This window comes from Carassius carassius, chromosome 29, assembly GCF_963082965.1.
Source record: "Carassius carassius chromosome 29, fCarCar2.1, whole genome shotgun sequence".
Classification (NCBI taxonomy): Eukaryota; Metazoa; Chordata; class Actinopteri; order Cypriniformes; family Cyprinidae; genus Carassius; species Carassius carassius.
In genome coordinates, this window is record NC_081783.1 from 9777628 (window position 1) to 9794821 (window position 17194).

Here is a 17194-nt window from a genome sequence, read left to right on the forward strand (position 1 = left end):
ATTTTGCGGACATATTTTCACCCTTGCTGGGTCGCACGAATCTCATACAGCACCATATCGAAACGGTCCCCGGGGAAGTGGCCCGCAGCCGCCCCTATCGTTTACCGGAACACAAAAAAAAGGTGGTTCAAGATGAATTAACGGCCATGCTAGAGTTGGGAGTAATAGAAGAATCGCATAGCGACTGGGTGAGCAAGATAGTTTTAGTCCTTAAAACAGACGGCTCGGTCCGTTTCTGTGTTGATTACCAAAAGGTGAATGCAGTGTCGAAATTCGACGCTTATCCAATGCCCCGAGTTGACGAGCTGCTTGATCGGTTAGGTTCGGCTCGCTTTTATTCGACACTGGATTTAACAAAAGGGTATTGGCAGATCCCCTTGTCGCCATTATCCAAAGAAAAAACGGCCTTCACCACGCCGTTTGGGTTGCACCAATTTGTCTCCCTTCCGTTTGGGTTATTCGGGGCTCCCGCCACCTTTCAGCGTCTTATGGACAAGATTCTCCGGCCCCATTGCGCGTACGCCGCTGCCTATCTCAACGACATCATTATACACAGTAATGATTGGCAGCGGCATATGGAACATCTGCGTGCAGTCCTGAGATCCTTAAGGGTGGCTGGACTCACGGCGAACCCACGGAAGTGTGCAATTGGGCGGGTGGAGGTACGGTATCTGGGCTTCCACTTGGGTCATGGGCAGGTGCGTCCCCAAATTGACAAGACAGCAGCAATTGCAGCTTGCTCAAGCCCCAAGACCAAAAAGGAAGCGAGACAGTTCCTGGGGCTGGCGAGATATTATAGAAGGTTTATTTCTAAATATTCGGAGCTCACCAGCCCGCTGACTGATCTCACCAAAAAGGAAGCACCAGATCCGGTCCAGTGGACGGAGCCGTGCCAACAGGCCCTAACCAAGGTAAAGGCTGCCCTGTGTGGTGGGCCGCTCTTGCACTCTCCTAACTTTAATCTCCCGTTTTTGTTGCAGACAGACGCGTCGGTCAGGGGGCTGGGTGCAGTCCTGTCTCAGGTGGTCGCAGGAGAGGAGCGGCCGGTGCTGTATCTAAGTCGAAAGCTCTCAAAGAGAGCGACTAGATACAGCACCATTGAAAAAGAATGTTTAGCCATTCGGTGGGCTGTCCTCACTCTGCGCTATTACCTCCTGGGACGAGAATTCACTCTCTGTTCGGACCACGCGCCCCTCCAGTGGCTCCACCGCATGAAGGATACCAACGTGCGGATCACCCGTTGGTATCTCGCTTTACAGCCTTTTAAATTCAAGGTGATCCACAGGCCGGGGGCCCAGATGGCGGTGGCCGACTTCCTCTCCAGGAATGGGGGGGGGGGGGGGGCTGCTGCAGGCCGGAGTGCTCCCCGGCCTGAGTCGGGCGGTGGGGGTATGTGGCGAGGTGGGTGTGGGAAGCCGAAAAAGCTGCAGCGGGAGAAAGAATGTGGGGACGAGCTGTAATAAGGAGGTCAAATGATTAATGATTAACACCTGTTTGTAAATCCAGTGATTGGGGAGAGAGGAGTTATAAGCGATGAGCAAAGAGATGGATGCATTCTGGGACGTGATGTGTTAAAATGTAATGGCTAACATATACCCATGTTTCCTTAGACATTTCTGCTGACCCCTTTAAAATATTGAGCGAAGACATAAAATATTAAGACTGTACTTTTTCATTATGATTTATATTTTGGCGCAATTTTGTGCAACGCGTCACTGTGTGCGACCATCACAGAAACCATTGCCCAGCGCGATTCTACCATGGTAAGTCACTTACAACAGTCTAATAACCAAGAGAAATTAATAGGCATTTATACGTCCAAAATCAATACAATTACGAGTTTATATATATAAAAAAACATGGTGTGTGTGTGTGTGTGTGTATATATATATATGTATATATATATAACATTTCTTTTAATAAACTTATTTTGAACGTGTAAATGCTTATTAATGGATCATTGGGGGAATTGTAATTGGGGGATATATATATATATATATATATATGGGCAATTCTTAGACTATGGGCACTTTCATGTCCTTTGATCATATTTTATAAAAAAACATTTAATTTTGAAAAATTCACACTTTCATAGTTAAATTTAAAATGAAAATACTTTAGGAACTTTTTACCAGTAGTCTATACTTATTTTTTCACCTTTTTAAACATCATTATACATGCAAATATTGATGTTTTGTGCTTTGTAGTTGTCCCACAGTATTGCCGTCATTTCCACCACAACGATGTAAAGTCCTTTTAAAAAGTTTTTTTGAAAGATTGTTTGGGTAGTTTCTATGGAGATTAACAATGACATCACAGCACATGTCTGACATGGAGGAGATTTTAAATTTCTTCAGCAACTTGGAGAAGAAAACTCAAGGTAAATGTTGCTTGAAATGAAAATATTTTTATTGTATGTCATTTCCAAACATGGCGTAACATCAAATGAGTCTGTCAATAAATTGATTTTTTTTTAACAAAAATAGATTTATTTTGCATGCATGGAATGCTTGCTACCAATTCATAGCTAATCTTTAATACTAGCTTGGATTATTTTTACAAAATACTGTAGAATTGCCATGTTGACGAGATAAATCATACCCCTTCGTTTGAAGTGTGGTCCTGAAAAATCTTCGTTTGAAGGGCTATCTGGTCCTTCCCCTTACCCCTACCCCTCCAACCAAAAGAGAATCAAGACACCCCTACCCCTTCACGTGAACGCGCGTTAGTTGGGGTAAGGGAAAGGGGAAGGGCTAAGGGCAGGGATAGGCAACTCCGGTCCTGAGTTGAGTTTAGCTTCAGCCCTCATAAAAACTCACCTGCCTGTATCCATCTAGTAATCCAGAAAACACTAATTGCCTTGTTCAGGTGTGTTTAATTAGGGTTGGAGCTAAACTCTGCAGGACATTGGCCTTCCAGTACCGAAGTTGCCTATCCCTGGCTAAGGGGTAGAATTGGGATTGGGCCTAAGACGGAAGTTTGGAAAGAAATCTGCAAGATTTGGCCTTGAATCATATCTCTCTCTCACACACACACACACACACACACACACACACACACACACACACACACACACACACACACACACACACACACACACTCCCTCTCTCATAAACTCTTTAACACACACTACCTCACTTTCATGCACATTATCTCTCACACACATACCGTCTGGTCACCATAATTGCCCTCTGGACAAGCCTCCATGTTACTCTCTCTCTCTCTCTCTCTCTCTCTCTCTCTCTCTCTCTCTCTCTCTCATACACGCACTATTAGTTCATGTTACAATGCATTGACATGACTAACTTTTTAGGTATTTTTTAAGTATTCCAAAATTCAAAACAGTGTTCATCTAACCAATTATAATATTATAATTTTACAATTACAATTTAGGCGTAATTTACATTTTTCATGTGATTATGTATGGTTAGTTGTTTACAGTAAGGCTGTTCATTGGTTATGGAACCAAACAGACTAATGACTAATGATTTGTTAAATGTGTTTCAAATAAATGTTTTCTGTTTTTCTACATGGACGTCCATTCATAGTCATTTCCACCACCTCATAACTCTTTTAAAAAATATGTACAAAAATAGTTTATGGGATAATGTTCCACTTAATGTAATAACACAAGTAGTAATTTTCAGAAATGTATCTAACCAATGCAATATTATATTTCAGGTTGTGGTGAATGTAAGCTTTGCGTTTGGGCCTCATGACAATTAATTTACTTTACTTCTTAGCCTAAAGTTATTCATATTGTAATATGTAGTTTGGTGATCTATTCTTTTTTGATTTGTTCTTGTCTTTCTCTTCAGGTTCCTTAATCCCTGTCCTTTTAAAAAAACAGCACCTCATTACATAAAAAAGGCACTTTTAAGAGCCACATTTGTCTTGTATCATGTTACTCTCTTTACTGTTGTATTGTTTTCTCTCTCTTGCTGTCTTACTGTCTCCCCCCCATCCCTCTGAGTGGGGTTTTTGTTTGTTTGTTTTGTCTTTTTTTTGTCTGTGCGTTTAAAGTGTGTTTATCTTTTGTGCCACGTCTGATCCTGAGATGGACTGTCTCCTGAATGAGATGAGTGACCTTGTCGATCAGGCTGAACATCAAGCTCACCTCCAACAGCTCATTAGCATGCACAAGGAAGCCGAACCATCCACCAGTCAGCCTTCCACCCGTAATCCATCCACCAGCCAGCCATCAAACAGCAAGCAAGATCTTAGGTGGATTAAGAGGGACAGTGATGGAAACATTATTTACAGCAGGCCCAGATCATCACGGAAACAAGCAGGTACAATTTGTTTTTTACATTAATGTTAATTAAAATGTAGACTCCAGATCTAGTTTTGCATCTTGGAATGGTATACAACATGATCAAGTCATGGGTCTGAATTAGAACATATCTGAGGTTATTATTACATACCTGTTTCTAGCATCAGGTAAAGTTTGTGTCATTGAGTGTAAAAAGTAAAAAAAAAATGTTGCTACAGCAGGTCCCAGTCACTGCATCGAGAAGAGTCGAAAGACACAGAGTCAAAAGACTGGTGTCTCTCATATCAGGGCTCCGGAAACCAGTGTGGAAATGGAAATGAAATGACTTCACTAGTTCAAACAGTATCTTCATTTATTATAAAATGGCCATTGTTCAATGCTATTCTCTTTTATTATAATAAAAGAGAATAGAACTGTTTTTAAATATTTTGCATTGTTTTAGCAGAGTCCTTCCTTCAAGAGCTTAAAAGCTCACTGTTTGAGGACATAGATGAGGATGAAACGGCACTTCAAGCCTCAACAGACTGGTTGACCCGAAAGAGCCTCATATCAGGGTGGTGGGAGAAAGAGAGACTCCGACTGGTCAACACCATGGTGGCTCGACAACATGTGGCAACACGGATCTGCCAACATTGTGGAAATGGTCCAGCCGTTATCCGTTGTTGTGACTGCTGCCCACACCCATTCCTCTGTGGCCAGTGTGATGTCAGGGTACACCGAGGTCACGTGTTCCACAACAGGGATTCGATGACCCATGCATTCTTTAATCCATTGCCTCCCACAACTTGTGTTGTGGAGAGGGTTCTAACCCAGTGTGGTAAGTTGTAGTTCTTAAAAGTCACATTCTTAGACTAGACTGAAAAACTGATAAGTCGAAGAAGCCGTCAAGTACATCTTGTTTAAAATAGTTGCCATTAAATAAATGTTATTCTTTAATGCTTATCCATGTGTTTTTTTTTTCAAGAGCGTCTTGTACCTTTGGAGATGCCAGAGACAATATGCTGTTGTCTACGAGTATCGTCCAGTGTCATCGCAGGACAGTCCATAGTTGTGGTTAATAATAATAATATAATAATACATTTTATTTATATTGCACTTTACACATGAAGAACACATCTCAAAGTGCTACAGGTGCACAGATAAAATAACTGAACATAAAAACAGTCAAAAACAGCATTAAAACAGAATTATATTAAGAAAATGCAATACAAAATAAGTGAGTCTTTAAATTATTTTTAAAAACCTCAATAGATTGTGGCGTCCTTAGGTGGTTGGGGAGGGTATTCCACAGTCGAGGTGCAGCAACCTGGAAGGCCCTATCTCCCATAGTGTGGAGTTTGGACTTAGGGACCTGGAGTTGGTGGCTATCAGAGGAACGGAGATGTCGGGTTGGGTTTTGCCTATTGATGAGGTCTTGGAGGTACACTGGTGCGCTACCGTAGACACACTGATAGGTCAGGAGACATATCTTGTACTCAATCCTGAACCTAACAGGAAGCCAGTGAAGTTTATGGAGGATGGGTGTGATGTGCTCAGATTTACGCACCCTCATCAGAACCCTGGCAGCACAGTTCTGAATGTACTGCAGTCTCTGCAGGCTCCTGCCAGGGATCCCGATGAGGAGTGCATTGCAGTAGTCGAGCCTGGAGGGGACAAAGGCATGAACCAGCTTCTCTGAATCGGAAAAGGAGAGGGAGGGGCGGAGTTTAGAGATGTTCTGGAGATGAAAGAATGCAGTCTTACAGATATGTTGGATGTGGGTGTTAAATGATAGGTGGGGGTCAAACCGAACCCCCAAGTTTGTTATAGAGGATGTGAGAGAAATGTCATGGCCAGCAAATGAGTAAATGGTCAGGGTGGAGGATCGGAGTTGGTGTGGGGTCCCAATGAGGAGACCTTCAGTTTTGGAGCTGTTTAGCTGAAGGAAGTTTTCAGTCATCCATGACTTTGTCTCCTCCAGGCAAGCAGTTAGAGTGGGGAGTGATGATGTAGGGGATGTGGGGTCCAACCTGACATAGAGCTGAGTATCATCAGCATAGCAGTGGAAGGCAACTCCATGCTTGCTTATGATCTGGCCCAGCCGTTATCCGGTTACAATGAATGGTAAGAAGAACTTAATAGGTTTGGGTGGGGGTCACTTCTGTAGAAGTGTCTGCAGAATTTCACTCACAGCTATTTGCTGATCACACCTTGTATATACTCCCTCATCACAATTATGCACATATACGGATCATGAATATGTTAAATTCATACATGTTACATTGTGCAAGAAATTTTCTTTATCATGGCTGCAAATCTAGAGGTGTCAATAGGTTGTGTGTTCATTTAGATTGGCTGGGCCCAAGTATGTGATGGAAAACAATTAACCTTTGTTTGAATGGGGATAGTTAATTTGCCTGACAAAAGTATGACTTCCAATAGAGTGCCTCACAAAATGTTTGTAGAAGTGTCCTCCTGATTCACCTTAGTCACAGGTTCCCATATCAGTTGTCAGAATGACACACTTTGGTCTGTCAGAATTAACGTTGTGTATATATTTCCTTTTTCCAGGGCGATATGATCTCAGATTGCCTCAGATTAGATGCAAAGCATGTGAAGCCACTTGGAGTCCTGGAGTGTATGACCTGATCCGTAATGAGACATTTCTGAAAAAAAACTGGTCATTCTGAAGATCTCAACTTCAACTCTATTGGCTACAGACTTGACATCTTCTCCCCAATATTATTTCCTGATCCCAGAAGTGTTCCCTTGGATTAATGGCCCAATCATTGCACAGGCTATATGGAACAATATGGAAGCTGTTGTAGCTCTCTTTGCGTATAGCTTTAGACTGAATGTCAAACAATATCCTGTATTTTTAATGGCCAGGTCCCCCAAATACATCAGTGTATAGTGTATGAGTGAAGTCTACACATTGTTTATTTCCTTTGATATGTAATACAAACATTCCAAAATGTATCATTTTAGAGCATTTTACTTCAGTGTAGTATATTGTTTAATTTTGATCTGTTTTACTGTTCTCCTTTGTTCTCTTTTACTGAACTCTTCTTTGAAACAGAATGGAAACATCACAACAGACAGCTGCCGGAAAAGCTTCTTGGAGTGGGAAGCTGTCCGTTTCGAAGTTGACAAATTATGCCAGGAGGACCACTTTGACTGCCCAGCATGCAGCCCAGACATGCTTGCAGTATAAGTTGATGGAAACCGTAAGCACTACAGATTCAAGAGTGCAGCTAGGTACTGTGTGTGCATGGACGGTCCATTACTTTGAAACTAACTGCTGTGAATTGAAAATCATATGAATATTTAAACTTAATATGTATCTCTTTTATTAAGATCGGAGGAAAAAGCCATCTTTGATGGCGTGTTCATCACGAATGATGATGACGTCACAAGATTCGTGGACTATGTCCATACCTCAACCAGTCATGTACACTTGCACAACTTCACTATATTAACCTATAAAACACCAAGTCCTACAGAGGACTTTGTTTGAACAAGTTTGGACTGTTAACCATCTGCCATGTTTTAGGTCTCTGGAAGAGGTGTCTGTGGAGGGCAATGGTCAGCGTCCTCAGGAAAAACAGACGAGGAGGGCCTGGAACATGCTGTTTGACATCATGGGGTTCTCCTTCGTGCCCTCAATATGTTCAGGGACGAAATTTTTGCCTACCCCCTGTACCTCCAAAAGCAAATGGCCTGTAAGCCAGTTACATTTTTTGCAATGGATGTGGCATGCAAGTACTGGCCTTACCTCCAGAGAGCGACAGAGAAATGCCCTGAGCTTCAGGATCTCCTCACCATGAGGCCATTTCTTTCTGTTTTTCATGCCAAAGCTCATGATTTCAAATGTGAGGTAAGAAAAAATTATTGTCCATGACATTTTCTTTCCCTGAAATCCTGCATACGATTGTTGCCACTTAGGTTTTGTTTTTTTGTTTTATTTTTTAAAGGTAAAATTGAGTGGAGCATATAAGGAGGAGGCTGGTTCGACTCTTGGGGAACAGGTGGAACAGTGCAAAGCCTTCCTCTCGAGGATTGCTGTTACGACAAAGCACATGTCAAAAGCAGGTATAAGGGAACCAGTTAATTTTGATCCTGATTACATTGGTGAGCCACCTTGAGCTTATGCATATATGCAGACTCTGAAAATATAAAGATCTGAATATATTAAACACAAATGGATGGATCGATTACAAGACCATCATCCTATTTGATTTGATGTAAGGATAATAAGGAAGGGCAGTTCGAAAATAAAAACACATCAGAGTACCATTCACCTACTGTCCTGCTATAGTGCTCTATGCCATTTAAATACTGTCCTGCACCACTGTTTCATGCTGTCTTCCCTATACTGCGCAATTACCTCACCCTTTCATGGGACAGTAATCAAAAGGCACAAGATAGCAGATTAGTACCATAGTTCTTTACTGAAAGTTATTATGTCTGAAAAGTTTGTGATTCAAGTCTGCACATTTTCTTCTCCTACTGCTACTGGAAAGAAGGGTGAAAATCTCATATTTTTTTATTTTTGCAGGATGCATAGACATGCTGACGATCATGGCCATGCGCTGGAACCAACAAAAGTTTGACAACTTGGCTTCTACCCTTGCCCTCCGATATCGGAAGGTAAAGACACCAGTTCCCTTTCGAAAGGGAACTCTACACTACGTCAGAATGACGCTTTGGGGAACGCCTCAGGCGTGACAGGTGTCTGAAATCACTATCAAATCACGGCAATCATAATGACCGGCGACAGCCCGTGAATCATTAACGTGAATGATTAACGTGCGACCTGCAAGTATAAAAGGGAGCCTTGCAAACATGACAAACATCTTTTCGTCTTCAGGGACTGTCTGTTTGATATCGCTGGAAAAGTCGGCAAAGAAAATGAAACGCACGGAGAAGGCTGAAAGCTTCAGGAAGTGTGCGGATCCGTGCCCAAGGTATTAGACGCCGGGTGATTCACACGAACTGTGCGTTCTCTGTCTGGGCAAAGAGCATGCACAGGCGGCTCTTGAGGGAGCTGTCTGTGCAAACTGTGAGCATTTTGCTTTGAAAACGCTCCGCTCTCGTCTAGCCTTCTTCTCGAGTGAGGAGGGCTCACCATCTGTACCTCGTGGCTCAGGTCCCGCTCGCACTGAGGCAGAGCGGCGACTCGCGTCATGGGGTTCCCAGAGGGATCTCGCCGATCGTCTTGAGAGGGGTGTTAACCTCTCAGATGATTCGGCGGATGACGAGGGTGAGTTGCAGGTGGATGACGAAGAGGATTTTTCTCCTACTGTTCCTGCAACAGATGCTCTTCAGGACGGGCAGGTGATGGATGAGGAGGAGGTCATTCAGGTGGACCCTGAACCCTCTCAGCCACCCTGCCCCGTGTATGCTGAGCTGCTGGATGTAATGGAACGCGCCACTGACAGGTTGCAACTGCCATGGCGGCGCGTTAGGGGAGAAGTTGTTCGTGGCAGGCTGGACGATCGATTTCTCCCCGGCCATAGACCACCAGCTCAGGCGAGCCTTCCATTTCTTCCTGATCTCCATACTGAGATCGAGAGGGCATGGAAGAACCCATATTCTGCTCGGATCCACCGACATCAGCGGGCTAGTTTCGCTGATGTTGAGGGGATCGGCGAGTATGGGTATGTGTCGATGCCGCCCATTGACGAGACGTTTGCGAACCATCTCGTGTCTGGGCGGGCGTCGACACTGAGTGCTCCAGCCCTGCCATCCAAACCGCTCAAGACCACAGCGCGTTTGAATGGCAGAGCATACACGGCAGCGGGTCAGGCCGGTGCTGCCCTGCACACTATGGCGGTGTTGCAGGCGTACCAGGCCGACCTGCTGGGGGATCTCGACCAGGGGGCAGGGCTGTCCCCTGAGGCGGTGGCTGAGCTGCGCCGCACCACAGATCTTGCTCTCCGGGCCACTAAACAGACTGCCGCTTCGATCGGTCGATCGATGGCGGCAATGGTGGCCACGGAGAGGCATCTGTGGTTGAACCTGGCTGGCATCGGGGAGAAAGAGAAGGCCTTTCTCCTTGATGCACCGGTTTCGCCCTCTGAACTTTTTGGCACCTCCGTGGAGGCGGTGGTTGGAAAGTTCAGGGAGGCGAAGGCGCGCTCAGCGGCGTTTAAGACCTGTATACCGCTGAGATCCGGATCCGAGCCCAGACAGGCGGGAGAGCCTGGCCCTTCACGACCTGAGGGCCGTAGACAGGGCCAGAGAGCTAGTGTCGCCTCTCGTGCACCCCCTCCATGTAGGAGCAGGTCACAGAGGAGGCGTGACTCCCGCAGGAAAAAGAAGGATCTGAGGGAGGTGATCCAGTACAAACGATCACAGCGTTAGTGATGGATCATCTCCTGGAGGGCTGTTACTATCCTAGCCCTCTCCTCTTTTTCCCGACTCCCCAGGCGTTTCTTACACCAGGCCTGGGGCTGGGTCTAGGATGAGAACAAGGTTCTGATGGCCCGCCTCGGCTTGGTTGGTGAGAGCGCCTCTTTCAGGCATGTAAAGTGATGGCCCCCAGGTTCATAGAGAACTCTCTGGCGAGTCTTCACTCTGCACGCCGCAGGTGAACTGGTTGGTTTTTAATATAATTTCTGTGTGTATACTAACACTGATTTGTATTTCTCTACAGACCTTGTTCCCTGTATAGACCTAGGGGGTCATTCTTAGAGGAGCAATGAGGTAAGGTATTGGAACTTTAGGGCCCTGAAGCCCCCCCCCAGCTTGTGGCTAGAACGATTTAGGGAGAAGCTCAAAAAAAGATTTGACTCCCGTGTGAGTAGGTGATGGCCTTCCTGTCATGACATTTTTATGCGTGGTGGGCCACCACTCATTTCTATGTTAGCCTCAGGGCTTTAAGCCGCCTAGGGGTAGAGTAGTTGGTCTTCCTAAAAAAAAAAAAAAAAAACTTTTTTACTTTAGGTTTAGACTGACGCTGGCGCTTCAGATAGATCTTATGTCCTACCTTTCGGTTTGTGACATTGGTATCCTGAGTACTTCGCTCCCCTGGCAGTAGGTTGAGTGTTTCACAGCCTCTCAATCAAGTAGGCTGTGGCTCCTCCGAGCCCTCAGGTAGATCTATGCTTGTAGGTCGGCCCTAACCCGGGCCGCCTCTGTAGCTGGCCTAGGCTATGTTTGGGATGTTGGAGGCGTTTTGCTAAGTATAGCTGCCGCATTTTATTATGTGTAGGCTTCCTCCCCGAGATTTCAGCCTCCTCCCTTAAATGGGAGTTGTTGGCCAAAGCCCGCCCCTTTCACTGCATTCGGGGGTGATAGAGTAATGCAGGGTGGTAGTTGAGGTATGATCCTTCAGGCGGGTCAGGTTGTCTTTCGCTCTGCGATGTGATAGTTTGCCAGACCCTGCCGAACAGAGCTACTTGTTTTTAGGCCTCTAGAGCTGGCTCCACTCAGCCCGTTGAGCTGAACCGCTCGGACGATGGGTGAAAGTTGGTTGGCTTGCAAGCAAGCTCCGCTCCCCCAGGCTGGGCACAGGACAAATCCCTGTCACCCTTTGGAGCCACTTGCAGGCCCGCTCCCTGTCTAACATTTCAGGGGCATATGGTGTTACTCCCCCGTTAACGCAGGGTAGTTTTGAGTAATCCATTCTCAGCTCTGTATTATCTACCTCACACCATGATGGCTCCGGTTGAGCAGGGAGTTCTAACTACATTTCATTCCGGTATTTGAACTCCGCTCCCTTGAAGCCAGAGCATTGCCATGAGCTGATGCCCTTGCATTTAGTAGGTAGGCCCTTAAAATGGGGCCTCCACTAGGCAGAGTGGCGTATGTTGTACTCCCCTGCTATGAGGGTATTGCTTTTTGCTGAGTACACTGCCTTTGGCAATGTGATTAGGTACCAGGATGCTGTAAGCGCTGTAGTAACAGTTTTTCTGCCTTGAAGGCTGCACAGTTAGGTAGTAGGCCCCAGCAGGCCTCCTTGACTGGGTAACCCCTAAGATAGGGCTCCTAGGCCAGCTCACCTTTGGTGGTTGGCCCTGGTAGTTTGGGCAGAAGACTCACTACCGAGTAGTAGGTCTTAACAGGCCTCCTCGGAGGTGGGTCACAACATTGTGGAGCATACACTAGGTCAAAACTTTAGGAAAGTTTTTTATTAGTATGGTTCCAGCAGTGTTCCTTAAAGTAGCAGAAAGACTCGCTATCAGCTAGTAGGCTCGACCGGGCCTCCCTGTTAGGCGAGTCCCCAGCAGCAGTACACATCCAGCTGATTAGGCCGTTTCAGGAAGTAGGCCTCTTCAGGCCTCCCTGAAGATGGGCTCCCACATTTTTTGTGGAGATCAGGTAGTAGGCTTTACTAGGCCTCCCTGAGGGCTGAATCCCTCATACTGTGGTACTAAGTGGCCCTGAGGTTGAACTATCAGGTAGTAGGCCTCATAAGGCCTCCCTGAAGGCAAAGCCCCATAGACAGTCAACTGGACTGCCAGTCTGGCCCACTGTCAGCTGTGGTTTTCAGGTAGTAGGCCTCTCCAGGCCTCCCTGAAAGTAAGCTCCTTCATGTCATGGTTCTCTGGTAGTAGGCCTCACCAGGCCTCCCTGGAGTTGAGTTCCAACATACTTTGAGTTTCCACTTAATGTGGGTTTTCTGGTAATGGGTAGTAGGCCTCTCTAGGCCTCTCTGTAAGCGAACTCCTATGTACTGTGGTAGGCTTCACTAGGCCTCCCTTAAGTTGAGCTCCCAGGTTTTGTGGTTGTCATGTAGTAGGCCTCTCCAGGCCTCTCTGTAAGTGAACTCCCATGCGCTGTGGTTATCAGGTAGTAGGCCTCACTAGGCCTCCCTGAAGTTGAGCTCCCACATACTGTGGTTATCATGTAGTAGGCCTCTCCAGGCCTCCTTGGAAGGTTAGCTCCCACTTACTGTGTGTTCCACTGAGCATGGTTTTTCAGGTAGTAGGCCTCTCCAGGCCTCTCTGAAAGTGAGCTCTCACGTTTTATGGTTATCAGATAGTAGGCTGCACCAGGCCTCTCTGATGGTGAGCTCCCACATACTGTGGTTGTCAGGTAGTAGGCCTCTCCAAGTCTCCCTGAGTAGTTTCACAGTGGTGCTGGGTTTTGTAAACTAGTGGCCGCTTACTTTCAGTTTAGCAGACCTTATCAGGCAGCTACCAAAGGTGAGCTTGCGCCCTGGCTCGACTCAAGTTTTTATTCTCTGCTACGGGTTCCCTCCTGGAACCTCTTTATCTTGCTACAGCCTGGTTGCCTACCAGGTAGATCTAATGCTCCCCTCACTGAGGGTCAGTATGAGTATGTGGTCTCCTGAGTCTGATCAGTCGGTCGTAGGCCTCTCATGAGGCCTCCCAGTTAGATCAGTCCTTAGGCCCTCACAGGCCTCCTTAGTGTTTTGAAACACAAACACTGGGTTGATCCGTAGATCGAGTAGAGAAACTCCCCTCGCTGGCAAGGGTTGTAATGCACTATGCTGAGTCATACTCTCCAGGATATCCCGTCTCTGAGGTCCGGTCCGAGTGGTTCACTGCCTGCTTCGCAGTCCCTCGGGTTGGATGCCTTCCTAGAGGCAAGTGTCCAGAGGCTCTGTCTTCGGACAGACAGGAAGTGGCCAGACTATAGTGTCTTGTATGGTGACACCAGGTCAGGCCTGCCTGGTGGCACTTCAGGTGGCACGTTCCCCTGAATAGTGACTGGCTGGGGTTCCCTCAGGTTCCCTAGCCACATTCCCTAGAAGGGACCCCTTCTAAGAAGTTGAAGTGTGGTCCTAGGCCCTTGAGCAGGCCCAGGTAGACCTTTCACTAAAACTATGTTTATGGAGGTTTTTCTGTGGTATCATATAGCTTGGGCTATGACCGTAGGGAGTGCTGTCACTGACAGCCCAGTGTGACCTGAGGGTGAGTGGTTCTAGCGTTTCATTTGAATTTGCTAGTTCTGTCAGTTGTCACTGCCGCTTGGCAGGCACTCCCCTTAGCATGGTGGCGTTGGTATATCGTTCCCCAAGACGTCATTCTGACGTAGTGTAGAGTTCCCTTTCGAAAGGGAACATCTCAGGTTACGACTGTAACCTATGTTCCCTGAGAACAGGGAACGAGACACTACGTCTTCCTGCCATGCCTCGGGGCCTGCCTGCAACAGTCCCTTCAGACGATAGGATGTTTGTCATGTTTGCAAGGCTCCCTTTTATACTTGCAGGTCGCACGTTAATCATTCACGTTAATGATTCACGGGCTGTCGCCGGTCATTATGATTGCCGTGATTTGATAGTGATTTCAGACACCTGTCACGCCTGAGGCGTTCCCCAAAGCGTCATTCTGACCTAGTGTCTCGTTCCCTGTTCTCAGGGAACATAGGTTACAGTCGTAACCTGAGACGTTTTCCCTTATTCAAAATGCATAGCAAATTTGTAAAATAAAGCAAATAAATGGCATACATCACAAAAATATAGAGAACACTTGCCCAGATATTCTTCAATATATATTAAATGTACGGATGGTTGCATGTGTAGTGTCAATTGTATTTTTTAGTGTCTTAATATACAATATTACATGTTCATACCACATATATTGATAGTCCATGTATATACGAATATACTGTATATTTTATTAGTGATGTATGTGGTTTTCTAATAGTGAAGGTACTTCACAATCCTTATCAACAATAGTCAAAATGGTAGGCGTTTCCCTCATAGTCATTTATGTTTGAAGGCCACAATAGCCCTGAAATGCCAGTGGCATAACCTGGAGGCCATGAAAACGGAAATGGACGTCTCCGACAATCAACTGGAGAGGTGGATCATTGATATCAATGAGTTGGCAGAATCGAGGCATGACAGATTTTGTCCGACTATGTGAAATAGTCACATAGTGGGACAAAATCTGTCATGCCTCGATTTTAACCCCTGAAAATCTTTAAACACTAATCTTAAATACAACCGACTTATGTTTCATCCATGTATTCCAGACTCTGTAGATCTAAGGACAAAGAGGAAGGCGTTCGACATTGTGTTGGCAGTAAGGAGACTTGAGGAGAAGAGGATTCTTTTTGCAGAGATGAACAAGCATTGGAAGTCTCTTTGCTCCCGTGCAGACACCCTGAAGCAGATGTCATCCCAGCTTGCTAATGTGACATCAGGTATGTATTTGTTATACTTGGCATACATTACAATATTTCTGAATGTTTCTAATTAATAAAGGCTCAATGTGTTTTAACATGTAAGGTGAGACGAGGTCTAAAGAGCTTGACATTGAAGAACAAGCAAGCAAGCAACAGCCTGGCAAAGCATGCAAAGAAATGTTATGTTCAAGCTCTGACTGAAACAGAAATGAACTTTGATAGTCATTCTGAGCAATATGATACCAGTAGGATGGGGAACACACTGGTGTCCTCAGATTATAAAAATGTAATCGTTAAATAGATCAAAATAGCTTATTACCATATTTGACAGTGTCTACGGTTAAACATTGGACACTAAGGTCCAAAGCTTTCTATAAAAGCTGGTCCTGTGTGTGTAGCCTTCAAACATGTACTGGGTTCAAGGTTCAGAGCAGAGGTCAGTAATTCAAATCAGGAGTAATGTATTCTCTTCAGACTGACATATGTTACTGTTGAGGTTGAGACCTTTCCAATGATGTGCATGCTATAGTCCTAGGGCAACGTTTTAATTTTTACATATCATGAAGTCCACTTTGCAGGCAGTAGCCTCCTTTATTGTCCCCAGAGGGATGCCTTGAGTTCAAATGCTTCACACATAAGACTTAAAATATTATTTTATCATACATCCATCATATTAAAGCAACATTATTTACATTTTTAATTGAGGTAGGTTTAAATTAGAGCTCATACTTGCAGAGGTGTAAAAAGTACTCAAAAATTTTACTCAAAGTACAAGTACAATTAAAAGAGAACGAAAAATGCAATGGCACAGGCTAAACATGTATATTTAGTTCAACAACAACAATGAAACAGTGGAACACCAAAAATTAAAAAAAAGGGAAAGGGATTAAAAGGAAACTCCATCATTTCAACCCTCATGCCATCCTATATGACTTTTATTTATCAGATGAACACAAACTAAGTGTTTAAATTGTGTAAAAACCATTTCTCTTTATAAAATGCAAGTGTATGGGAAATCCAAAATGACACTTCAAAAACTATACACAAAGAGAATATGACAGACCATGCAACCCCTGTTAATGAATCATTGTCTTTGTCTTCTTAAGTGAAACCATAGGCATATAAAAATACAAATACCAATATTTTAATCTTGTGTGGTTTCTGAAGTGGTCCTGTCCCCTTGCATTATATGGACTAAAAATCTTTGCTTGTGTTCAAGTGAAGAAAGAAAATCATAAACATCTGCAATGACAGAGGTTCAGTAAATGGTGAGAGAATTTTAATTTTTGGGTAAACTATCCCTTTTAAGAGCAAGATGTGATGGAGAGGCTAGAAATATATTCCAGACAGAATACAAGAATGTGTTGAATTAATGAGGAGAGTCATAGAATTAAAACATACAACGTTAACGTTTTTAAAGGCCACTTTATTTGTGTTGCCTATTCAACAACGTCACTGTCTAAAAGGACAATTCATCTTTTAAATGTTTATTTGGGGCATTTAGAGTTTTTTTCTTAACAAATTTTGATCAATAATTATTTATGACTAATTAGATTAATGAGAAAAGCATGTAATTGTTAAGATTAAAAAAAATATATTCACTGACAGTCCTAATTCCTACTTAATGATTCACACAATGACATTGTAAATACAACTTATCCACCACCTGATAAAAAAAATCACTAAACATGAACAATTATTTAGCATATAATGTTTATTTAAACACTTTTTTGGAGATTTGTAACATTTAATAAAAAAAATCCCACAAAAATATTAATTGTATTTAAATTCTCATCAGTGATTTTATTTGCACTCAATTTTTTGCATTCAGCATATATA

The 17194-nt window shown here is 44.3% G+C and overlaps 1 protein-coding gene and 1 long non-coding RNA gene across 2 annotated transcripts in view; both read left to right on the top strand.

The window, feature by feature from the left end:
* The first annotated feature begins 1543 nt into the window (after positions 1 to 1543).
* On the top strand, positions 1544 to 4577 carry LOC132110120 (uncharacterized). Its single transcript, XR_009424589.1, has 3 exons — positions 1544 to 1763; positions 3819 to 4292; positions 4495 to 4577. It is a non-coding gene; the product is annotated as an uncharacterized LOC132110120 (long non-coding RNA).
* Positions 4578 to 7257: 2680 nt separating this feature from the next.
* Positions 7258 to 17194, top strand: part of LOC132109310 (uncharacterized) — a 33824-nt gene continuing 23887 nt past the window's right edge. The window contains exons 1-7 of the mRNA XM_059515319.1: positions 7258 to 7510; positions 7610 to 7703; positions 7806 to 8129; positions 8227 to 8344; positions 8811 to 8902; positions 14947 to 15079; positions 15203 to 15373. Of these exons, the coding sequence (XP_059371302.1) occupies positions 7920 to 8129; positions 8227 to 8344; positions 8811 to 8902; positions 14947 to 15079; positions 15203 to 15373 (724 nt within the window). The 5' untranslated portion in view covers positions 7258 to 7510; positions 7610 to 7703; positions 7806 to 7919. The remainder of the gene's footprint in view (positions 7511 to 7609; positions 7704 to 7805; positions 8130 to 8226; positions 8345 to 8810; positions 8903 to 14946; positions 15080 to 15202; positions 15374 to 17194) is intronic.